Source organism: Motacilla alba, chromosome 15 (assembly GCF_015832195.1).
Source record: "Motacilla alba alba isolate MOTALB_02 chromosome 15, Motacilla_alba_V1.0_pri, whole genome shotgun sequence".
NCBI lineage: Eukaryota > Metazoa > Chordata > Aves > Passeriformes > Motacillidae > Motacilla > Motacilla alba.
In genome coordinates this window covers 11391864-11414988 of record NC_052030.1, presented here as the reverse complement: position 1 = coordinate 11414988, position 23125 = coordinate 11391864, and the positions used below count along the sequence as shown (strand labels likewise).

Genomic DNA, 23125 nt, shown 5'->3' with positions numbered 1-23125 from the left:
TCTGTCCAACCTGCAAGGTGACAAGCCAAACACCCAGCAGCAAACTCAGGGGCCTCTCTCCAGGCACTGCCCTTCCTCACTGCAGGCTCAGGAGATGCACAACAGCCAGGCAGGAGGAGAGGGCTGATGCCTTGGTGGGTCTGTCCTCCTGCAGGTGATGAGACACGAGAACTCGAGTGTTTTGGAGCTGGATGGGAAGGAGGTGTCTGTCTTCACCCCCTCCAAGCCCCGTGAGAAGTGGCTCCGCAAGAGGACGAACGTGAAGCTCCGGGTAAGGGGGGGTTTGGGTTTTGGGGCTGCACAGGCTGCTCTGATTTGGGCTGTACAAACTGTTCTGAGGGCGTGGCACGGGCAGAAGGTTGTGTTGCATTGCTGGGCTGTTTTAATGGTTATATCCTACCTGGGTGCCTGTAAAAGAGCAGTGCTGAAGATGCGTGTCAGCAAGGTCTCCTCTTAGCCTTGAGTCTGTAAAACACAGGAAGTGTTGGCTGTGGGTCAGGGAACGAGTCAGAATGGAACATCTTTCAAAGTCCAATAATACCAGTTCTCAGCTCAGTAAATGCCCTTTGCTCCCAGTAAAGTCTCCAGTTTCTGAGAGAGCCATTCTGTGCTAGAACTGAAACAATATCAGCAGATTTCTCTGGCAGCTGTGTGTATTTCCTCTTAATTCCAAAGTGTGAGAGTTAATAGAGAGTATCAGAATTGCACGTACAACCTGCCGTGGAAATTGGCTCTTCAGCACTCCAATCCACCCATCAGTTCAGGGCACAGAGCCCCACCTCTGCCACAGGTCAAATTCTTTCCCAGAGCTGAGGGTGGAGTAGAGGGGGGGGAATGGCACAGAGAAACCCATGCTCCAATTTGTCCAGTTATATTTGGCATTTCCCTGTGAGGTTATCCATTGCTGCAAACCGTTTATTTTTTCTTTCCTCCCCCCCTCTTGCCTCGTGCAGAACGTCACAGCCAACCACAGGATCAACGACACCATTGCTAACGAGGATGGGCCCCAGACCTTAACTGGGAGGTTCATGTATGGTCCATTAGACATGGTCACCCTCACAGGAGAGAAGGTACCGTGTGTGCTGGGGCGTTGTCACCATGTGGTGACAATTGTGGGACAGAGGTAGTGCTGGTCAGTGCTCCCTCGGTCCCTGCTGGGGTTTGCTGCCCTTGCGTCCTGGCCAGGTTCTCCTGCTCAGACTTGTGGGTGCTTCCCACCAGGAACAGCATTTGTCACAGAGGTCCACCCCCAAGGCCAGGTTTCATTGCAGCCCCTGATGTTTGGGTGCTGCCCAGCTCAGATCCGTGAAGTGCAGAGGGTGGGAGCAGGACCAGCCCTGCTGCCCCCCAAAGGGGCTCGGGTGGGATGTCCCTGTGCCCGGCCCATCCTGCTCAGGGTGACACAGCCTCGCTGTCCCCAGGTGGACATCCACATCATGACCCAGCCACCGTCGGGGGAGTGGGTGTACTTTGACACGGAGATCAGCAACAGCAGTGGCAGGATTTCCTACGTGATCCCCGAGGAGCGGCGCCTGGGCATCGGCGTCTACCCCGTCAAGATGGTGGTCAGGTGAGGGGCCTGGGGCTTGCAGGGGAGCAAAGAGGAATTGGTGGGCTCAGAGCCTGGTTTGCCAGCAGCAGAGGCAAAGCCATTTGTACTCTGCAGCTGTAAGGGGAAAATGCACATTTTATTCTGGCTCCTGCATCACCACCAGCACAGGAATTGAGCTCCCGCTGCAGGAGCAGGTCTTCTGCACCACGGGGCCTCATGGCCATCTGCAAAACTGCACGACTGAGCATATTTTAAAGACCATAAACTTGTCCTTGAGGGACAGGACTTTGTACTCATGATCATTCACAGCCCAGGGGCTCCAGCTCAGTTCCACTGCTGGTCCTGGGCTCTGGGAGGGGGAGGAGGGGAGCATCTTCTTGGTGGCGAGCCCAGCAATGTTTTTCTGGGGGTAACTGTTGAGTCTCTGCTGCCAAGGAGTGCTAATCCATCCCCACTTGAACACAGAGACCCTCACACAGTGCCCGTTCCTGCTCTAACCGAGGGTGGCATCACTGTTGGAGCCTTTGGGTCAGATGTGGGAGCTGCTTTGGGCTCATGGTGCTCCGCAGGTCCTGGTGATGCCCTGTGGATATTTTGATGCCTCTAAACACCTGCATCCCTTCCCTCAGGGGTGACCACACGTTTGCTGACAGCTACATCACGGTGCTGCCCAAGGGGACGGAGTTTGTGGTGTTCAGCATCGACGGCTCCTTCGCAGCCAGCGTCTCCATCATGGGCAGCGACCCCAAAGTCCGCGCCGGGGCCGTGGACGTTGTAAGGTCAGGGCAGGGCCTGGGGCAGTTGATCTGACACCGGCCTTGCTCTGCAATCCATTGACTCGTGGCTTTCCTTCCAGGCACTGGCAAGACCTCGGCTACCTCATTATCTATGTCACGGGCCGCCCTGACATGCAGAAGCAGAGGGTGGTGGCGTGGTTAGCACAGCACAACTTCCCCCACGGGATCGTGTCCTTCTGCGACGGGCTGGTTCACGACCCGCTGCGGCACAAGGCCAACTTCCTGAAATCCCTCATCACCGACGTAAGCCTGCCTCTGCTGAAAGGGGAGCGTGGCACGGGTTTAGATTGCTCCTCGTCCAACCACCACTGTCAGCACCAGTCTCTTGGCAGCAATGTGACCTGCAGTGGAAGATTAATCTGTTCATTTTATTTTCATTCCTTTATTGCTCTCCAAAAGTGTCCGTGCTGTTAAATTGTGTTGCCTCTGCTCTGCACTGCTCCATTTCATCACTGCTCCTGAAACCCCTAATGGAACAGAGGCAGTAGAGCCTCCCTTCCCCCCACACATGCCCTTTTTTCACCTGCTTGGTGGCTTTTTGGCTGCCTGTGGTGGGGACAGCAGGGCTGAGAGGGGATGGAGCTGCTGCAGAAATGGTTTTACTGGGAGACTCCATAGAGATCTTCCAGGCGTTTGACCCTTGGGAGGTCCTGATATTGCTCAGCTCAGAGCCTCAGGGAAGCTCCAGACAGAACAAAGTTTTTTGTGTCTGCCAGATAAAGGAGCTGCCAGTGTCCCAAGCACTTGGTCTGCCTTGATTAGCAGGAAAAGCCTGTCCTTAACTTTCTTAGGCTCCCTTTTTGGCCTGAGTGTCAGTGGAGGGAGCAGCTGGCTCTCAGTTGCTCTCTGGTCCTCCACAAGTTTGGACCAGGGTCAGAAATTCTTTTTCCATCTCCCTGGCCTGTGGTTCTGGGCTCAAAGCTGGCCAGTGTGGGGTGGCACCAATGTCCACACCTTCCCTGCCAGCCCCTCCTCCAGCCCACTACAGAAGAGGTTGTCCAGGAGCTGCTCTCTGCTTGGGGTAGAGGCAGAGATATCCCTGAAAAGCAGCAGGTTTTGCTGCCTGACCCTTCTCCCTCTGCCCAGCAAGTAACAGCAGCTTGGCTGTGGAGGGGAACATTCCTGGCTAATGATTCCTGCACAGGTCTGCAGCTCCTCTCCCCCAGTGACAGCAGGGAAGTGTGCAGCATCCTTGCCCCCTGCAGACCTCAAGGGAAGGCTGTGGATCAGCAAGGGGAGATGTGCTCTTGTATTGCTGTCACTCCTCTTGTCACGGCCTGTAAACATCCCCAGCTCTGTTAATTAGCACTTCCCTGGGTGGTTCAGTATCCAGCGGGGAACTTGCATTAGTTCCAGTGACCTGAGATTCCCACAAACGCTATTTGAAAACCCAAAGCCCGCTGAGCGGCGTGGGGAGCCTGTGTGTTCTCACCCTGTGCTGCTTTCTGTCCCCAGCTGCACATGAGGATCCACGCAGCCTACGGATCCACCAAGGACATCTCCGTGTACAGCTCCATCAGCCTCCCGCCCACGCACATCTACATCGTTGGCCGTCCCACCAAGAAGCTGCAGGGCCAGTGTCAGGTAAGAGCCAGCTTGGCTGAGCCCCGGAGGTGCTGCCAAGGGCCTCCCGTGGGAGGGAGGTGGGAATTCGGTCATCACAAGTCTGCTGACTGAGCTAGAGCTGGCCAACAGGGAACTGTCCCAGGCGGCAGGGTCACATTACGGGTCTGAGCGGTTCCACGGCCGGGACCCCAGAGAACCTGGCAGAGTGAACACCTCTGGCTGCCAGCGGCTCTCAGGGAAACGTGTCCCACCCCTCTAACGCCTGCCCTCACCCCGCAGTTCATCACGGAGGGCTACGCAGCCCACCTGGCCCAGCTGGAGTACAACCACCGCGCGCGCCCCGCCAAGAACACCACGCGCATGGCGCTGCGCAAGGGCAGCTTCGGGCTGCCCAGCCAGGCCGAGTTCCTGCGCAAGAGGAACCACCTGCTGCGCACCATCTCCTCCCAGCCCGCGGCCGGCCACCGGCCCGAGCGCACCCAGAGCCAGTCGGACGGCGACAAGGACAGGGACAGGGAGCGCAGCCAGAGGAGCATGAGCATCGCCACGGGCTGCTGGGGCCGCAGCGCCGCGTCCCGGCTGGAGTCTGGCCTCCTGGGGCAGAAGTAGCCAGGCCAGAGCCAGCATTGTCAGCTGCGGCCAGCGGAGGAGAAGATAAAAGGAAAGAGGGACGAGGCCAGAGTTTCGGGCTGGAAGGGTAAATATGGTGCTACTCTAATAACACGGTGTTCTGGGAAGAGACGGGATGTTCCCCACGCAGAACGTGCAGGCCTTGCAGCGGGAGCCCGAGGAACGGCTGGAAATTGGGGGCAGGTCTCCAGATCAGGACGGCGCTCTCTCCTGCCTCCTTCTCTCATCCAGGGTCAGTGACTGTAAATAGGTGCCTCCTCGCCTTGTTAGCCATCCACACGGTGACCGAGTGCTGTCCTCAGAGCCACAGGAACAGGGCACGAGGCTGGGGGAGCTTGTTCTGGGCTGTCCCGGGAGTCGGGTGGGGGCTCTGGGGTTGGGTAACGCCGCTCCCCCGGCCCCGGCGAGGGATTTGTCGTGGGCCGTGCCAGGCAGAGCGACCGAGAGCTTTTCCTGCACAGAGAGCTCCACGTGCAGCCGCTTTCTCGAGGAGCTGGTGCAGTGCAAAGCTGAAGCTGCATCGAGGCCCTTGGCAGAGGCGGAATGTCGGCAGATTCGCGCCCAAGACAGCGGGGTCGTTCTTGTTATTACTGTTATTTTTTTAAACAGATCTTTTAGAAGCCGATGGAATTTAATGTGTTGGCCTATTAAAAGAGGAATACAAGCTGTTTTGTTTGAGCTGTTACAAACCTCAGACACTTAATTGCTGTTAAAGTCTCCAAATAGTCTCGCTATGTATTATTTCCAGCAAGTAACCACCATATATTTGGAAGCAGCTGAAGGCACTCAGCAGCTGGATGGCATTGCAGTTCTTTTCATCCAAATGCAGGGTCTGACTCTCTCAACGTCCACCTCGGAGACCTTTTTTCTTCCCAGGTTCTCTCCAAGTTCAGTAGCAGCTTTCATGGGAACTAGACTCGCTTCTTTTACCTATAGTTACTGAACTGTAAAACCTCATTGTTTTTTGCACTGATGATTTTTAGAATGGAAACCTGTTACCATCTCATGTAGCTACACCAGTGTTTGTAGTGCATGACAATGAAATATTGCTAAGCCAGGGTGTGTGTGGATATCCATACATATATACACACACACATATATATATGTATATATTTAAAAGAAAAAACAAAACAATCTGTGCAGAAGTTTTTCCAGCAGTAAGGAGACTGTAAGGAAGTGTGCCAACAATGTCAGGCAACCTTAAGAAAAGGCCATATCTTAATTTTTCTGGGGTGTTACTCAGTGATGTGCCTGAGACACTGGGTTTGTGCTGCTGGAGCGAGCTGGCGGGCGCGTGGCAGAGGGCTGGCAGCCCGGTGACACCCAGACAGGGACAGAGAACAGTGCCTGGAGCCAGGGCTTGCCAAAAAGCCCCTCAGTCCTGTCCCTCCCGGGGCCAGCAAAGGTTCCCTCCTTGCACACGCCTCCCGGGGTGGAGGGGCATCCACACAGGGGTTCCACTCACAGACTCCAGTTGGCCTCTTCACGTGGAGATTTTCTAGTCCTCCCTGACTGTGTGTAACCCCGCTTTCCCCACCACACTCTCCTGTCTTTGTATCACTTTCTACTTACGAGGATCTTATTTATAACAGAATTTTTTAGACTGGCTGCTTCATTTTCTTACCGGTTTCAATAAGAACGGTGCAGGACGGCCGCACTGAGATACACAGCACTGTGAACGCTGCTCTGCTCGCTGCCTCTGGCCCACGGTGGGCAAATCCAGCTCACCCAACTCATGTGTTCGTGCTGTGGAGGGTCCAGGCCGAGGCAGAGCAGGGGCAGTGCGGAGCTGCCGCCGGCATCCGAGCCCCTGGAGCGCTCAGACCCGACTGCAAAAGGTTTAACCGCTTCTCTTTGGTATTATCCAAGTACAGAATGTACCTGATGACTTTTTGTTACCAGAAACTGACTTCCCTTTCTGCTGACTCAGCTTGGCTCTTTCTGAATGTACATCCAGAGCTTTTACTGGGTTTGAAAACAATGAGAATTTGTCCCAGCTTTTTGCTAGCCGAATGTTCCATCAAACTGATGCCATCTGAGTAGGAAGCCAAGCCACAATCCATCCTGTGAAGTCACCAAACCACATCACTAAATAATTTCTGCAAATTTGGATATGGCCTTTGCAAAATTCACCTTTCCTCCAAGTCCAGAACCGAGGCATGACCTGTACATTTTCCAGTTGACGAGATGTTCACATTTTCTTATGTGTAGATAGTGTAAAACAGAGGCGAATGTAAATGTTCAACATAAAAAGTGGATATATAAAATTGAAAGTTATTTATTTATGTAGAGGAAAAAAAAATTGTCTGGAGGGACTGGAACCTTCAGGGTTTATTAATATTTTTAAAATGTAGCTTTTTTGTTTCAGGCATTATGTACAAAGCAATTATTTTATGGACCAAGTTTAATGTAACTGTCAATGAATGCAGAAGTGCAATATGATACCCACTCTCTCCATCACTTCATGTTTTAAACAGCTCCTGACCAGTTAGCCTGACAATCACAGCACCTCCGTCCTCATCCTTTGTTGAGCTTCTTGAACCTTGCCCGGGTCCTTCCCCTGGCCCCCATCCGTTGCCATTGTACGGATCCAACACGGAGAAGCAATTGTAGAGCAGGACCTTTATTGCTGCAATAATACCCCGGGAGGTGGGTGTAGTTACCAGGAAATAATGCCACTAAGTTTTTCTTCACCAACTCAGTCCATCCCCGTCTCCATCGCTCGATCCTCAGCCGCCCCCATCTGGCACTCATCCCTCTGAAGCAGAGATCAGCACTCACAGAACAATAGCAATAGTTTAACTCTGTGTTTATAACCTGTTTGTCCCGAGCTGTTCTGGAGAGCAGTGCATGTGACCCGATGCCTTCCCACGTCTATGGAAGAGGATCCGCTTGGACGTGGTGAGGGAAAGATGAATGTATATTCCATCCTTACTGAAGGGGCACTGTCAGGGTGAAGACCTAATTTATCCTTGTTAGCAGTAACTTGTTTGCTTGGAAAGGAGAGAATGGGAAGTTTCTCGTCCTCCTCCCTCGGCCGTTGTCTGGGCAGCCCTCGGTGACAGCCCACGTCCTGGTCTGCACATCAGCACAACACAGCCTCGGGCTTTGGGGTTGCTATTCCGTTTCCATGGGAATCAAACTCTGCTGCAGAGCTCAGATTTTTTATGAAAAGCAGCTTTTTATATTACTGCACCCTTAGGCCGGACTTTCTACCTGACGCTGTCCCTTCAAAGTCTTTTCAAAAACCAGTGAGAGGAGCCCGTGCGTTCCCTCCCAGTCGTTTCCCTGGGTTTGCTCAATCACTCAGTCAGATGAGGCGAAATCCTAATACCAAAAACCGTTTACAGTGTCGGGGGCACGAGCCCAGAGCAGAAATCAGCCAAAGGGTCACCACCACCCTCCCAGCAGCCGCCGTGCTTGCTGTAGCAGCCCCTTCTTCAGGTATCGCCACTGTTTGCTGCATTTCCTATTAGTTCTAGAAGCCTTACGGTCCCCTCCCTCTGCCTGTTGATACCCTCGACTGTCAATTTTATATTCCAACAATGTTAAGTATATTTTATTTATAAAAAATTGCTCTAGGGGTACCAGCTGTGCGTGGGGAACCAGCGGGGGGATCCTGAGGGCGCCGGGTCCGCCCCGCGTGTGCCGTGCCGATGACTCGCGTGTGTGTGGCAAACCTTCTGTACAACTTCCTTCTCCTCCTTGCTGTTAGTGCATCGTTCCAATGCCTGGTGTGCTTCGTGTACAGTACCATTGTGAGTTACACAGATTAAAGAAATGGGAAGGCGTTTCTCTGTCTGCTTTTTTTGGGGTGGGGGAATACTCTAGGAACAGACAAGTCATCAGATGTGAGCAGGAGCCAGTTTAATGGGGTTACAGCCATGAAGAGAATGAGGAAACCCTCTGTGGAGATCAGTCCTGCAGAGCCCATTTTCCTTTAACCCATCTGTGCTTTTCTTTTTTTACAGTTTGCAGATTTATGGACTTCCCAACAAGGGAAAAGGCTGCTGTGTTCACTTCAGAGCAGCCCTAGGCCCTGAGAAGCCCAGAGCCCCAGCGCTGCCCAGGGCCTGTGCTGTGGGGAAGGGACACGAGCTGCATGCAGGAGCAGAGAGCAAGGCAAAGCCACCCCTGCACAAAGCACACCTGCACAGATGCCAGTGCAGTGTGCCAGGTCAGTGCTCCCCTACCCGAGGAGGTGAAGCTGCAGGAAGGCTGGGAGAAGCCCCGGGGCACGGTGGAGGGTGGCACTCAGGGGTGCAGAGGAGCTGCAGCCTCAGCAGAGCCACAGCCACTCTTCTCTGAGCAGGCTCGGTGAGTGCAAGGGGCCTGGGAGCCAGATCCAACAGGGAAAGGGCCATGGGCAGCCCCTGAGGGGAAGAAGTGGCAGCCAGCTGTGTGTTTTGTGGCCTTGGGACACACCCTGTCCTGGCCACAGCACTGGCTCCTGCCCCCCAAAGCCCTGAGCACCCTGAGGTGCTCAGCACCCCCAAGCTGCTGTCCCCTGGGTGCTGCTGAGCTCCTCCAGCACCCAGAGGAGCATCGGGGCGAATGGCTCAGGTACATTAGAGCCACACTGGCCTGAGCTGGGACAGGGAGGGGAGAAGCTGTTTACTGGGAGAGGAGCCAATAAAGTCACTCTCCTTCCCAGTCAGTAACTTACAGAGCAGCTGGAAGGGCCCCTGGGGAACATCTTGACACGGAGCTGGCTGCGTGGTCCAGAGGCAGAGGCTCCCCCCAGGCTGGCAGGGGCAGCAGGACGGGCTCCAGGGCTGGCTGGTGCTGCCCTCACTGCAGCATCCCCGTCCTCACCTGGAAGGCCAGCCCATCCCCACGTGTGGCTTGCTGCAAGGGACACACAGCACACTGCACTGCCTGCCCAGGGCTGCAGGACACCAGCACGCCCCGGGGGCCCTGGCAGTGCTGCCAGGCTCAGCTTGTCCCCAGGGTGGAGACACAACCCCGCTGGGTGCAGCAGCTCCCAGCCACCCCGTGCAGCTCATGCTGGTGGCCAGCTCCCATTACCTTGTTAATCTCCTTGTGTCTCTCCTTGCTGACGATTTCTTCCAGGACTTCCCCGTCCCCCTTAATGAGCCTGAAAGACAAACACAGGCCCAGGAGCCCTGAGGGTACTGGCCAGTTCCTGCAGCTGCACAGGTGCTGACCCCCACCCCGAGGGCTCCTCTGTGCCCCAGCTCCCCCTGACCCAGGAGCAGGTGCTGGGCTGAGGCAGCTCCAGGCACGGCCAGTGCTGACCCACCCTGACATTGCATTTTGTGACTTTGTTTTTGTGTCAAGCCTAAACAGCACAGCAGGCTTTGCCAGTGCTCCCATGGGATTAGTGTCACCACGCTGCAGCAAGGACAGGAGAGCTCCCCTGAGAACTGAGGGCCAGCTGGCTCTGCCCCGGGCTGTGGGCACTGCCTGCTGTGTGCAGTCAGTCACACTGGCACAGCAAAACACTCCTAATGAAAGCATCCCCTGTCGCCCTACAATCCACAGTGCTTCAACCCATGCAAAACCTCCTCTTTTTTTCATAGAATTCAGGTGTGGTCCTGGCTGCCCCAGGAAACTGCAAAGCCGTTCAGGAACAGGAGCCAGTTTGGGCCTGAAATGCAGCCAGGCCAGGGAATATCTTGCTGAGCAAATTCCAAGCAGTGTTGGAGGCGGCTCACACCTCCAGACATGAACAGAAATTTAATTGTCTTCATTACGTGCCTTACAGGGAACCGACCTTTGTTCCACACCTCCCTGAGCCCTGCAGGCTGCCTTCTATTTTAAGACTGCACTTGTCATACCCAATTCTCTTCAGCATGACGTTTGCTGCTTGCTGAGAAGATGCAGTTTATTAAAAACTGGGTCATTTCTATTTGGCAGCTAAATGAACTTGGGTTTGATCGCTGTCTGTAACCCCACAGGGCACATGCTCCTCGTTCCCACCTGGGTGTTAACCAGGGCCCAGGGCTTTGGAGCTGAAAGGTAACTGGATACAGCAATGGGATACTGGGACACGGCCCAGCGTGTGAAGCCCCAGCACAATGCAATGATCTGGTGTCATTGTGTCACTTTCTGGGTAAGTCACACCAGGCCTGATGCGGGGGGACCTGTGAGGGGTTGGCTGAGGCCTTGGCTGTTGAAGGGGGTTCAGGTGTGGTGCTGCAGTGCCATGGACAGGCATCCTCCAGGCCCCCAGCCCGCTCAGCATGGAGGGGAATGGAAGAGCCATCTCCCCTTTCCCCAGGGTCATACCTGGTTCTCCCCGTTTCAGGATCCACCACTCTCCTTATGACGCTCTGCCTCGCGTCCCACTCCTCCTTTGTCATCGGCTTCATGGCCTGGATCCGGGATTTCTGCTCGTCTGTCAGAACTGGAGCGCAGGGCTCGGTCAGAGCTGTGCTCCAGGAGAGGGCACAGCACCAGGGCTGCACCCATTCCACACCCGGTTCCTGGCAGTGCTCGGGGTGTGGTGACAAACCTCACGAAGAAAGGGACACTTCACATCCCTTTGGACCAGCCTTGCCAGGATTTACAGCTGACTGTGTCCTTCCATTTGACCGCTTTGTTCCCCGCTCCCATCTACAAACCACATCCCATCACTTTACAAACCAATCTCTGAGCGTGGCTCGAAGGTGGGCACCACACAAAGGAGGGAGGAGAGCCTGGGGCTCCTCCCTGTACCCAGCCCTGCTTCCCTCAGACACCCCAGCTGGAAAGGGACCAGCACAGGCTCCAGCAGGGGGGAAAGAGCTTCGTTACCTGGCCCAGAGTCCACCACTGACTCCTTCTGCCACTGCTCCAGCGAGGGGCCAGGCACCTCTTCTCCCTTGGCTTTCTCCTCCTTAGCCCTCTCCTTTGCCTTCTTCTTTGATTTCTTCTTTATTTTTTTCTTCTTCTTCTTCCTCTTCTTTTTGTCTTTCTGTTTCACTCGCTTTTTTTTGCTGTCTTGACTCTTCTTCACTTTGGAGTCGCTGTCACTGGAGTCATCAGAAGAGGAGCTGGAGGAAGAGGAAGATGAGGAAGAGCTGGTGGACGAAGACGTCCCAGAGGAAGAGGTACTGGCCTTCCTTTTCTTTTTGTCCTTTCCTTCCTTCTTCTTTTCTGCAATACACAAGGAGAGGGTGAGTGGAGCAGCCCTGGCCCTGCAGCAGCAGAGATGTTGCTTTATCCCCCTCCCAGCCTGGTTTCTTTCCTGCCTGGAATTCCCCTGTGCCCACGCTCACCCAGGATGCTCCGTGGTACCAGGGCAGCTCATGGAGGGGCTGAGGGCTCTGCCCTTGCCAGAACGAGACCAAAGTGGGCACAAAGTGTAGGACAAGGTGACAGACACCAACTAAAACCAGGGACCCTCTTCTGCCCCTGCCCCAGGGACGTGTGGTGTCAGCAAAGGCTCAGGGGCCTTCCCCACCTTCCCTGGCTGCTGCCAGGCTGGAGCTGTGTCCATGAGAGCCAGAGATCCTCTTCCTCAGTGGAGAGCTGCTGCCCTGCCGCGAGTCCTTGCTGCTCTTCCTCCTTTTCTTCTCCTTCCTCTCCTGCCTGCTCCGGGAGTTGCTTTTGCTCCGGCTCCGCGAGCGCTTCCGCGAGCGGCCGTGGGCCATGGCAGCTCCTGGGGAAAGGGGGAAAGGGAGGCTCCCATCAGAGCCACGGGGGCACCAGCCCTGCCCAGCAGCTCCAAAATCCTTCACTCCAGCCTGAGCCAACAGCCCCGGCAAACCTGCTCCTGGTAAACTCCCTCCCTGCTCACACCCGCTCTGCTCATCTCCCATCACAGCCTCGGGAATTCCACCAGCCAACAGGGCAGGGAGCTGGCACAGGGACAGCCCTCAGCTGCCTCAGACAAGTGTCCCCAGGCAGGTTTTCCACCAGGAAAACCTTCCAGCAGGTATTCCCTGCGCTCCTGCTGTTTGTCCCTGGAGGATCGAGCTGACCCCATGGGGCTGTGTCTGCAGCAGGGCTGTGCCCGTGGTCACCCCACGGTCACCCCACGATCACCCCATGGCACCAGGAGCCAGCAGGAGAAGCTGCACCACAGATGGACACAGGCAAGGGCTGATGGACACGGCAGCCCCAGCCAGCAGAACAAAATGTCCTCCCCGAGTCAGTCACCCCGTTACTGAGAATGCTGCGAGCAGCACCAGCCAAGGGGAAGGATGAATTTTTAATATTCTAATTCACTCTTAGAAAACAGATGATGCATTGAGCTGCTGCCCCGTCCATCAGCCCCAGGGATGCCGGCAGCCCCAGGCCAGCGTGATCCATGCTCTCATTAATTTAAAAAACAAACTGGCACCGTGGGCAGAGCAGGAGCTGGGAAACGCTTTCTCACAGCCACCTTCCAACCACCACATTTCATCAATTGTTTGTTTACCACCTCAACATTCCCAGGCAGCGATTTGGATTTGCTCCCAAGCGAATCAGACCTTTGATTGATCTCCACAGGGAAATTTCAATCAGGAAAAAACCCCAGAACCAATGACAACCACGAAGGATGAGAGGATGAGAGGATGGGAGCCCTCCACACGCCCAGCAGCTGCCCCTCGCACCAGGGCCTCGCTGGGGCAGCGTCTGGGACTCGGATCTTTCCCTTCTGGCTGCGGCAGCAGGACAAACCCCCCCTGTTACACACCTCAGCAGCAGGATCGTGCATCTGGGGCTGGGCTCAGCCTGCGGCATCCCGGGGACAAATCCCAAATCCGCCCCAGCAGCCCCCCAGGCTGGCTGTGCCCCAGGCGGGCCCTCACCTCCACCCTGACACCGGGCGGGGCCCACAGCGACTCCTCCCGCCCGGCCCGGCCCCGAGCGGCTGCGGGGGCTGGCCCTGCCCTCAGCCCCGGCACGGGGAGCCTGCGACACGCGAGGTGCGCTGGCCCTTTAAGAACCCGTGCAAGGTGCGCTGGCCCTTTAAGAGCTCAGCACGAGGTGCGCTGGCCCTTTAAGAGTTCAGCACAAGGTGCGCTGGCCCTTTAAGAACCCGCGCAAGGTGCGCTGGCCCTTTAAGAGCTCAGCACGAGGTGCGCTGGCCCTTTAAGAGTTCAGCACAAGGTGCGCTGGCCCTTTAAGAACCCGCGCAAGGTGCGCTGGCCCTTTAAGAGCTCAGCACGAGGTGCGCTGGCCCTTTAAGAACCCGCGCAAGGTGCGCTGGCCCTTTAAGAACCCGCGCAAGGTGCGCTGGCCCTTTAAGAACCCGTGCAAGGTGCGCTGGCCCTTTAAGAGCTCAGCAGGAGGTGCGCTGGCCCTTTAAGAACCCGCGCAAGGTGCGCTGGCCCTTTAAGAGCTCAGCCAGGCGCGCTCTGCGCGCGCGGGCCCTTTAAGTGCGCAGCTCTTTATCAGCCCCCCCGGCCCCGGGGCCGCCGCAGCGCTCGGGCCTATGTGCCCCCCCGGCCCGCCCTTCTCCGCTGTCCTCAGCCGGCCCGGCCCGGCCCCGCCGCAGGTGGGAGGAGCGGGAGGAGCGGGCACTCACCGGGCCGGGTCCCGCCGCCCCGAGCGGGGCTCCCGCCGCCGGGGCCGCGCTGGCCGCCTCCCGCCTCCGTCCGCCGCGCGCGGGGCCGGGCGGCAGCCGGGCCGAGCTCTTTGGTTCCGGGGGCCGCCTCGCCGGGCCGCAGCTCGGTTTTTGGGGCGGATTCGAGCAGATTGGGAGCGCTCACGCTGCCACTGAACGAGGTAAAGGCTGCGAGAATGCGTTTCCTGGTAGCCACTCCTCGCTCAGGTACAAGCGCCGGTTTCCTTCCCCCGGTGTAATTTTAAGGAGCTTTGCTAACGAGCAGCTCATCAGCGCCCTGCGCTAATGGCAGCCCCAGCCAGAACCCGGGGGCGCTGGGAGAGCTTCGATAAAAAACCTTCTGTGCGAGCTGCCCGCAGTTCAGCCCTCCACAGGCACCGACCGGATCGCCCGTGTGCTCCAGGAACTGCACTCAGCACGGCAATGAACGGCCCCTCACAAATTCAGCAGCAGCTATCCAACATGGAGTGGAGTTTCCACGGAGAAATCAGACAATATTTGGCTTTTTTAGTTTGTTTAGTAGATGGAAGAGTCACAAGCTTTCAGGCAGCTGGAAGGAGGGAAGGGGAAGCACTCAACCCTTCCAATTCATCAGTTCCTGGGGGATCTTGGTGCCAAATTAAGCAGCCCCAGGCCTCGTCTGCAGCTGCACCCAGGTTGGCAGAGTTATTTTATATTTTCACTGGCTCATGTAACTAAAGCAAAGGGTGTTAAATGTACATCTCATCCTCCTCTGGGAACTTCTGCTGCGCTGCAGGTGGCCCCCAGAGCTCTGGCTGTGCTTAATAAGGTTCACAAAACCTCTGAAAGGGAAGTTTGTGCTCCCAAGAAGCCTCGGGAGATCTCAGCCACCCTGGGGGATCAGTGTTGCTCCTGGTGGATTTTCCTGAGCCTGGCTTAGACAAACATCCAGTGATGGTAACTCCCAGCAGCTCACTATGAATCACCTGCATCTCATTCCTAGCAGATCCTTCCTGGCCACTCAGCCACACCAAGCTCTTCCCCTGGCAGAGGACAGGAGGCCCTAAGAACAGCAGAGAAATGGTTTATTGTCCCATTTTCCCCCATTCCAGTGGGAGCTGGGGTGCTGCTGTTGGCAGAGAGGCCAAGGAGCTTTGGCTGTTTTCCTGGTGCACTTGGAAATACAGACAGAGCTGCTGCAGGGCATCGGAGTTGGGGTTTCTGTGCCTTCCACAGTCTCCAGCCCCAGCCCGAGCCCTCGGGAGCCGAGTTCCAGCGGGAATCCCGGCAGGGCTGGCTTTGCATCCCCTCCCAAGGTCAGAGCTGCTCCTCGCAGCACTCGTGCACCCAGGGAGGTCAGGACGGAGCTCTGGGCAGCTCGGAGTGGGGCACTCCCTCCCTGCTACCCCAGGGCACAGACGTCCACGCTCGGGGGCTCCGTGAAGCCGTCCCCGAAGCCGTCGGCCTCCACCAGCTGGGGTTTCCTGCGGCACATGGGGCACAGCTGGTTGCGGGTGGCCGACGATCTCATCCACACGATGAGGTTCCAGCGCTCCCCCGAGGCCACGGGCAGGGCCCCGTGGATCTGCCCCCCTCGGTGCAGCAGCCCCCGGCCCACCACGTGCTCCACCTCGATGTACTTGGGCACGGGGCTGGGGTCCTGCAAGGGAGGCAGGGGGATTTGTGTCACACCATTCAGATGGTTGGAATGTGTCACCTCCTACCCCTCAGCACCCAGGGAGCACCACGGAGAGGGCAAACCCTCCTTGCCAGTGCCAAGTTCAGAGGGAATTTAGAGAGATTCAAGCAAAACCCCCTTGTTTCACTGCCCTACGAGAGCTTCTGCCCTTCTCTTGCCCTAAAAACAGGTGCTAGAGAGGAAGGTTGAGGTCACATCTGAAATAAATCTCTCCCTCAGCACCTCCCTGCTCACAGTTTCAGATGTGGAAAGAGGGGATGGTTTGTATCACTCCAGTTTCTACTGCAAAGCTGCATCAGTCCTCTCGTTAAAATGGTTAATATTGCTATTGGATGTGGGAATATTGCAGCAAGAGAGGCTCCTGTGTAACCGAGCCGTGCAGGAAATGGGGAAGGGACAGAGCAGGTTTGGCTGTCAGAAGTGAAGAATTGTTTTGTAGGACACAGTGGAAGCCTTGAAGCTGAGGGGTGAGGAGGGGGAGGCGAGCGGGCCGTGCTCAGCAGTACCTGGTTGAATTCCCCAAAGTACAAGTTTCCTTCTGTGAACTCTTTCCCCAGGGAAACGTTCAAGGTGACTTCGGCGTTGTCGTAGTGAGAGCTCAGGTCCAGGTCCTCGTGCAGGGAGTACTTGACCACGAAAGCCTTGTGGCTGTCCAGGCAGGCCCCGCCCAGCTCCGGGAACAGCAGCGCCGTCATGGGCAGCAGCCGCTCCCGCAGCGGCGTCAGGAAACGCTCGTCCATGCCCAGCTCGTTCAGCAAAACCTGTGCGAGGACAGCGGGGGGAGCAGCTCAGCAGCCGCCTCAGAGCTCCGTCCTGCTCCAGCCCTGCTGCTGGCTCTGCTCGAGGGCTTGGGAGCAAAGGGAAAAGGAAGGAGGATCAAAGTGGAGAGGGATGGGGGGAGAACAGAGTAATAAGATTAAAAGGTGAGTGTTCTTTAAAAACTGTCTCCTTGATTCAAATTTGGAGGATGGGGGGAGAACAGAGTAATAAGATTAAAAGGTGAGTGTTTAAAAAATCTCCTTGATTCAAATTTGGAGGAAAAGGTGCTCTTTGCTGTGAGATATCAAGTCCCTCCCCGTCCCCTGCATTCCCATTTTCTCTTGTCCCTGTGACACTCCTTCACCTCTGTGAACTCAAACTGTGAAATGAGAGCACCTTGGGACTGGGGGCAGTGCGAGGTGAGGAAGGAGCTGAGCACAGTCAACACTCCCCTGAAGAAGCCCAAGGGATGAGTCCTACCCCGTAGTTGTTCATGGTGTTGGGCCTGCCTTTGGGCATGTCCGACTGCTCAAAGTTCTCCAGCTCATCCAGCAAGGCCTGGCAGAAGTGCTCCGTGAACACCGGGAGCCGATAGATCCTCTTGTCTGTCACGACAGGGGGACACGCTTTGCTGGGGAGGATCCCAGTGCCCCTGGGGAGGTTCCCAGTGCCCCTGGGGAGGTTCCCAGTGCCCCTGGGGAGGATCCCAGTGCCCCTGGGGAGGATCCCAGTGCTCCTGGCTGCCTGTGCAGCTGCACTGAGCTGTGGCAGTGAGAGCACAGCACCCGCAGGCTCCCCTTGTGCTGGGACCATCCCCTGGGTCAGCCCTGGGGTGCGTTTGTTGTTTTTCATGCTGGTCCCTCATTTCCAGAGCAGAAGGCTGTGTCTGGAGCTGGTGTCCTGGATAAATCCAGGAGCTCTGCACATTGCTGTCCTTTGCCCTGAGGAAAGGAGGCAGCTCTGCCTCTTCCCCTCTGCATCTTGGCAGCTTTTCTGGTAGGCAGGGAGCTTCACAGCTGCCTCCAGGGAAGCTGAAAACCCAAGATCTCTTTTTCAAAGACTGAAATCTAGACTGAAGCTGTTTCAGCCCAGACTACCCCACAGGACCTGTCTGCAATGGGAAGGCGCTCAGGGAGGGAAAACCAAGCTCCCAGTGCTCCCTCAGCAGGCTCCTGGTGAGGTGTGGAACAACCAAAACCCCAGCCCTGCTGGAGCCTCTGGTGAGACATCAGCAGGCTGGGATGGGAAAGCAGAAAACAGCCTCTGGTCCAGAGCAGAACTGCTGCCTCTCCAGAGACCCTGCTCAGGCACGAGGGACATCCTGTGCACCTCAGCTTGTGCCACAGCAGAGCTGTTCCAGACAGGGCTTGGGAACAGCTGGCACCAGGGGATCTGTGTGACTGAGGTGGTTTCTTTACCTGAGAAGGACTCGAGGTAGCTCAGGAGGCCCTGGAGATCAGCACCTGGAGATGTGCAGAACCTCTCGATTTCCAGAAACTCTGGGGCCAGGAAGGAGTCCTGGTGTCAAGGGAAGGATGGGAAAATCACACAGAAACACAATCAGCCTGCAGGGCCCGAGAGGGAAACGGACTCCCAGGGAAATACCCGGTCCCTAGGGAGCAAGGCTGAGTCACCCTCAGGTGATTCCCCAGCAGGAAATGCACAATGGCACTGGTGCTTCACCTGCTGGGCTGGGAAGGTGCTGCTTGCTTTAGTTCATGGCTTTTTTAGGAGTAACTGGCCAGATTTATCACAGGCATGACAGGAGAGAGCCTTTCCAGGAATCTTGCCTGGAAAGCAGGCTGTGCTGTTGTGTTTTTAACGTTTTAAATCAGTTTTCATGTGCTACACCTGTGCTTTAATTCAGTGCAGCTCTAGCACTGTGCAGTCCCGAGGAGAGGGGAAACAAACTGCAAAAATGAAACTCTCAGGTGATTTTTTTTTTTCGGGGTGCAAAAGAGATTCCAAACCTTCTGTGTACCTGCAGAGTGTACACCTCTGGGTGCTTTGGTTTGTAGCACTTGGAGATGATGGCTCTGCGTTCCACTGACTGATGGGTTAACTGTTTTCTCCTCTGCACTTCTGCCTCAATCTGCAAGCAAACAACAGAGCACAGAAATCAGCAGGGCTGAGGGAAACAGCTCCAGGAATCTGCTCACTGTTTTAAACCAGTTGGTTTTGTTCGGGGGCACCTCTGCGAGTGTTTGCTTTGGTTTTCTGTGGGCGAGACAAGTCCAGTAAATACCTGGAACCGAATGCCTGAGAGGAGCTGATGTTCCCTTTACAGGTGGCTTAAAAAGTGACTGAGGACTTTTCTGTGGAAGTGTCAAGTGGAGCTGTGAGGTCTCAGCCCTTTCGGGCATTCTGACACCTCCAGAATCTGGCTTTTGTTCTGACAACAGAGGCATTGGCCAAAATAAAGACATTTGCCGGGAGCGAGTCAGGTCCTGTCTTGAAGGGATTACTGCTAAGCGTGGTGGAGACAGGCTCGGCTGCCCTGCAGAGCAAACAGCTGATCCAGGCAGCTCCTCCCGCTTATCTCCCCCTCATTTGTAGCAGTCCTCACTGAGGAGAGAGTGAGCAGCCTTTCCCTGGGACCAAGCAGCTCCTGGGTTCATTCCCTTGCCTGTGACTGTGTGTGAGGGGTGCCAGGACGAGGGAAGAGATGAGAATTTGGGGTTCATTTTTCAGAAGGTTGATTTATTATATTAACATGTATATTATATTAAAAATGCTATATTAAAACTATACTAAAAGAATAGAGAGAGAGGATTCATCAGAAGGCTGGACAAGAATAGAGAGGAATGAATAATAAAGGCTCGTGACTTTTGGAGGGTGTGACCCAGCTGCATCTTTGGTTGGTCATTAATTAGATACAACCAGCATGGACCAATCAAAGATGCACCTCTTGCATTCTACAGCAGCAGATAATTACTGTTTTTCTTTTCCTCTGAGGCTTTTCAGCTTCTCAGGAGAAAAAATCCTGACCAAGGGATTTTTCAGAAAATATCATGACAACACTTTCCCTCAGTGTCAGGCCCTGGAGGTCTTGGGAACCAGGCAGACAAACCAAACAGATTCCTCAGCTTCCTTCCTCTTCCCCTCCCTCCCAGCCCCAAGGTCCCTGGGCAGGGATCTGCAACCCAGCACTGCCTGGGAAATCAGAACTGAGTTCTGAGTGGGAAATTTGGACTGGAATTGCTGCTGGACAGGGAGAGCTGTGCCCTCCCCCAGCCAGGGACAGCCACTGTCACCTGCTGCCTGCCAGCACTGAGTGACTCCTATTTGTTTGTGTCATTTCTAAGTCTCCTTTATGACATTTATATTGATACAGCAAACCTTGCATGCAGACCTGAGCAGATCTGCAGAGAGCCTGGGTGATTAAAAAGTGCTTAGGACCAAGGTGATTATAAATTACAGCCAAAGTTAGGATCTTGTTGTATAAATTCTGTATTACATTGCTCTTTGTGCTCCATTGATTCTGCCTGAGGAAATCCTGTGCTGTTCTACTCATAAATTCTCTGCCGTATGAATCATAATATCCAGTTAATAAAGCTTTAATTACAGTATGATTTACAGCCACCATCATTCTGCCAAGAATTCCTAAAAGAACCTGTCTGTCCCCTTAGTGCCAGGTGCCATTGGAGCTGGTGAGTGACTGATCCCTGTCCCTGGCCTGGGAAGAAGCAGAAATTCTGTGATAAAGGGTGGATTTCTGCAGGATCCCATCTCGGGACTGCCTTTAAAAATTATTGGCACGAGAAGGGACGAGGAAAGACAAACCAGGGCGCTGGCAGCCAGCGGAGTAAATCCAAGGAGGGAGCGGCTGGGATGCGTTGAATGACAGGATTTAATTGCAGGGCGGCGGCTGAATAAACTCCTCGCTGCTGGCGCCCGCGGGGAATTCTTCCCTCGGGACTCCGCCCGGCCCCGGGCTGGATCGGGACGCGGTGCGGGCAGCAGAGGGGCTCCAGCAAGGCCCAAATTCCCTCGGGGACCGACCCCCGGCGTGTGGCACCGCCGCTGCTGAGGGGAGCCCGAGGGAGCCAGGGCTGCCCCGGGAGCTGCCCCAGCCCTGGCCCGGCGCAGGAGGGACCCGGAGCTGCCGGGAGAGCCCGGAGCGGCACCGGGATGGGCACCGGGATGGGCACGGGGATGGGCACGGGGATGGGCACGGGGATGGCGCAGCTCTGCGGGCAGGAGAGGCCGGCAGTGCTGGGGGTGCTCCCGTGGGCAGGAGGAGCTTTGGGGTGAGCTCAGCGAGGCCTTGCAGGGCCTGGAGGGGCCGACAGAAAACGATGGAGAGAGAGGATTTACAAGGGATGGAGTGACAGGACACGGGGAATGGCTTCACACCGGCAGAGGGCAGGGGCAGATGGCATTTTGGGGAAGAATTCCTCCCTGTGAGGGAGGTGAGGCGCTGGCACAGGGTGCCCAGAGCAGCAGCGGCTGCCCCTGGATCCCCGGAGCAGCCCGGGACGCTGGGAAATGTCCAGGATGAGTTCTAACGTCCCTCCGAGCCCAGCCCATCCTGCGGCTCGCTGCCCCGAGCCCCCGGTGGCGGCCGTGAGGGGCTCCCGCTGCTCACCTCCCTCAGCACCTCCCGGAACTGCTCCTCGCTCCGGCAGCCGCGCTCCCGCAGCGCCTGCAACACACGGGCCCGTCACCGCCGCGGCCGCCGCCGCCGCCCGCTGCCCCCGGCCCCGCCCGCCCCCGCGCTACCCGGCCGTGGTCCCGGCGGAGCTGCGGCCCGTCCCGGTACCGCACGTGGAGCCCGAACCGCCCCACGAAGATGTTGTCGGTGAAAAAGCAGGCGCAGCCGCGGAACGGCCGGCCCGCGGACATGTTTCCTGCCGGCGAACGCCTCTCGGTCCTGCCCTCAAAGGGCTCCGCTTCCGTCCGCGGGAGGGCGCATCGGTAAATTCCCAACCGGGACGAAAACGGAAAGCGGCGGAACTCGCCCGTTCTCCCCGGTTTTACGCTCGTTGTTTTGGTCACCTCCGTGACGCCACCGCGGCCCGGTCCCGCAGCGCGGCCGCTGCCCCGCAGCCCTCAGGGCCGGGCCCGCTCGGAGCGGCAGCGGCCGCCGAAGGCTCTTTGCGGACGGTCCCTGGGAGCGGCAGCGGCCGCCGAAGGTTCTTTGCAGACGGTCCCTGAGCTCCGCCGGCGGGGGCGCGCGCGGGCGGCGGGGGCGCGCTGCGGGGACGCGCGCGGCGGGGTCAGCGCGGCCCCGGCCCGGCCATGGACGCGGCGCTGCCCGAGCCCGAGCGGGAGGTGGTGGTGGCGGCCGAGCCCTGCGGCCACGGCAGCAAGTTCGAGGACATCTACCGGCTGCTGGCCGAGGGCTGCTTCCCGCCCAGCTTCTGCTCCATCAAGAGGAAGAACCTCAAGCGCTACGCCCAGAAGTTCGTCGTGGACGGTGGGGACCGGGCGGCAGCGCGGCGGTGTCGGGCTGCCCTGGGCCGCGGCCTGCCCCGGGGGCAGCCTGTGGGGGAAGCCGGGGCAGCCTGTGGGGAAGCCCCCGCGGGCACAGGGGGATGTTCCGGAGGCTCGGCTGGGCTCGGGGATGCGGCTTCGGGGCAGCGCCGCCGCCCCCCGGCCGGCCCCGAGCCCTGGCACCGCCTCGGGGCCGCGGGCCGGGGGCCGTGCCAGCGCCGGGGCTCCGCGGCTGCCCCGTGGCTTTGTGGTAGCGGAGGATTCCACGCGGTCCCGGGTGCAGAAAAGCTCCCTGGGCGTGCGTAGGGGTGATTCCAGCTTAGCAGCTCGTCCAGGGGCAGCGGGAGCTCCCCGGTAGCGCTGTCCCCGGAGCTGTGTCTCAGCTGGGTTTCCCTCTGTGGAAATGACCCGTTTTTTGGAGGGGAGCAGCTGTGAGGGGGCGTTGTTGCAGACAAACCTCTGGCGTCCGCAGGCGGCTGCCTCTACTACGTGGGACCCAAGAAGGAGGAGAAGCGCGAGGTGATCGTGGATCCCGAGCGGAGGCGCCAGGTCTTCCTGGAAAGCCATTTCACCGAAATCGGGAACCACCTGGGCCAGAAGAAGACCGTGCACCGCATCCAGAGCCGGTACTACTGGCTTGGCATCGTGAAGGATGTTGTGGACTGGGTAAGTGGAGAGCAGTGACCGTGCCCGTGACACCGGTGCTGGCAGCAGTCCCGAGGCAGCAGCCACAGGAGCGCTAGTGCAGGGATGATGTCATTCCCTGTGCATGTGCTGGGAAGCCGCACACCGAGCTACTCTGCAGGTGAATCTTGGAACGTCCCGAGGTCGCTGGGTAGGCTGGATGTCCTCTCCTGAGTGTCAGGAGGCCTCCTCAGCCTCCTCGTGCAGGGCAGTTGTGGTCAGCACGGCAGTGTGGGGTTCCTTCAGACAAGTTGCTGAGTCTAGCTTTGGGCAGTTTGGATTCTTTCCAGAGCTGCCCAATTCCCTAAACTATGGCAAGAGGAGGATGTCAGTGTGTGCTCAGCTGCTTTGCCTGCTTCATTGCTGGCAGTTCCCTGCAGCAGGACTCTGCAGCACTGTGGTTTAAGGAGTGTGCTTGCATTGCACGGTCTGAGCTCCTCCAGAATCCTAGGGCTGAGGATTTCTCTAACCAAATACAATAAAATTTTGCCTGGAAACAGGGTGAGAAATAGTTTAGCTGTAGGCCACGTTGAGAAATGTGG

The 23125-nt window shown here is 57.0% G+C and overlaps 3 protein-coding genes across 16 annotated transcripts in view; 1 reads left to right on the top strand and 2 right to left on the bottom strand.

Annotated features, from left to right (window-relative positions):
- The window catches only part of PITPNM2 (phosphatidylinositol transfer protein membrane associated 2), a 125204-nt gene extending 116868 nt beyond the window's left edge, over positions 1 to 8336 (top strand). For all 11 annotated transcript variants that reach the window (XM_038152909.1, XM_038152911.1, XM_038152905.1 and 8 more), the window contains 7 exons: positions 155 to 271; positions 954 to 1070; positions 1422 to 1570; positions 2182 to 2331; positions 2409 to 2592; positions 3805 to 3933; positions 4195 to 8336. In XM_038152909.1, coding sequence (XP_038008837.1) covers positions 155 to 271; positions 954 to 1070; positions 1422 to 1570; positions 2182 to 2331; positions 2409 to 2592; positions 3805 to 3933; positions 4195 to 4524 — 1176 coding nt within the window. In that variant the 3' untranslated portion in view covers positions 4525 to 8336. The remainder of the gene's footprint in view (positions 1 to 154; positions 272 to 953; positions 1071 to 1421; positions 1571 to 2181; positions 2332 to 2408; positions 2593 to 3804; positions 3934 to 4194) is intronic.
- Positions 6862 to 14211, bottom strand: ARL6IP4 (ADP ribosylation factor like GTPase 6 interacting protein 4). 3 transcript variants are annotated; one of them, XR_005258800.1, is made up of 7 exons: positions 14006 to 14211; positions 11954 to 12151; positions 11305 to 11646; positions 10798 to 10915; positions 9574 to 9643; positions 9212 to 9393; positions 6862 to 8918 (listed from the first exon to the last, which is right to left on the bottom strand). XR_005258800.1 is itself a non-coding variant. In XM_038152920.1 (6 exons), the coding sequence occupies exons 2-6, from the start codon at positions 12141 to 12143 to the stop codon at positions 9337 to 9339; spliced, it is 777 nt and encodes a 258-aa protein (XP_038008848.1). In that variant the 5' UTR covers positions 12144 to 12151; positions 14006 to 14211; the 3' UTR covers positions 6862 to 9336. The 3 variants fall into 3 exon arrangements, 1 of the variants encoding a protein (XP_038008848.1); XR_005258801.1 differs by having other exon boundaries at positions 6862 to 8284; XM_038152920.1 differs by having other exon boundaries at positions 6862 to 9393.
- A 497-nt stretch (positions 14212 to 14708) lies between these two features.
- Positions 14709 to 21441, bottom strand: OGFOD2 (2-oxoglutarate and iron dependent oxygenase domain containing 2). Of its 2 annotated transcripts, XM_038152918.1 has the most exons (7): positions 21186 to 21441; positions 21052 to 21108; positions 18445 to 18555; positions 17882 to 17981; positions 16944 to 17068; positions 16211 to 16465; positions 14710 to 15665 (listed from the first exon to the last, which is right to left on the bottom strand). In XM_038152918.1, the coding sequence occupies exons 1-7, from the start codon at positions 21306 to 21308 to the stop codon at positions 15408 to 15410; spliced, it is 1029 nt and encodes a 342-aa protein (XP_038008846.1). In that variant the 5' UTR covers positions 21309 to 21441; the 3' UTR covers positions 14710 to 15407. The 2 variants fall into 2 exon arrangements, with proteins under 2 accessions (XP_038008847.1, XP_038008846.1); XM_038152919.1 differs by having other exon boundaries at positions 14709 to 15665; positions 18434 to 18555; positions 21052 to 21328.
- Positions 21442 to 23125: the final 1684 nt, after the last annotated feature.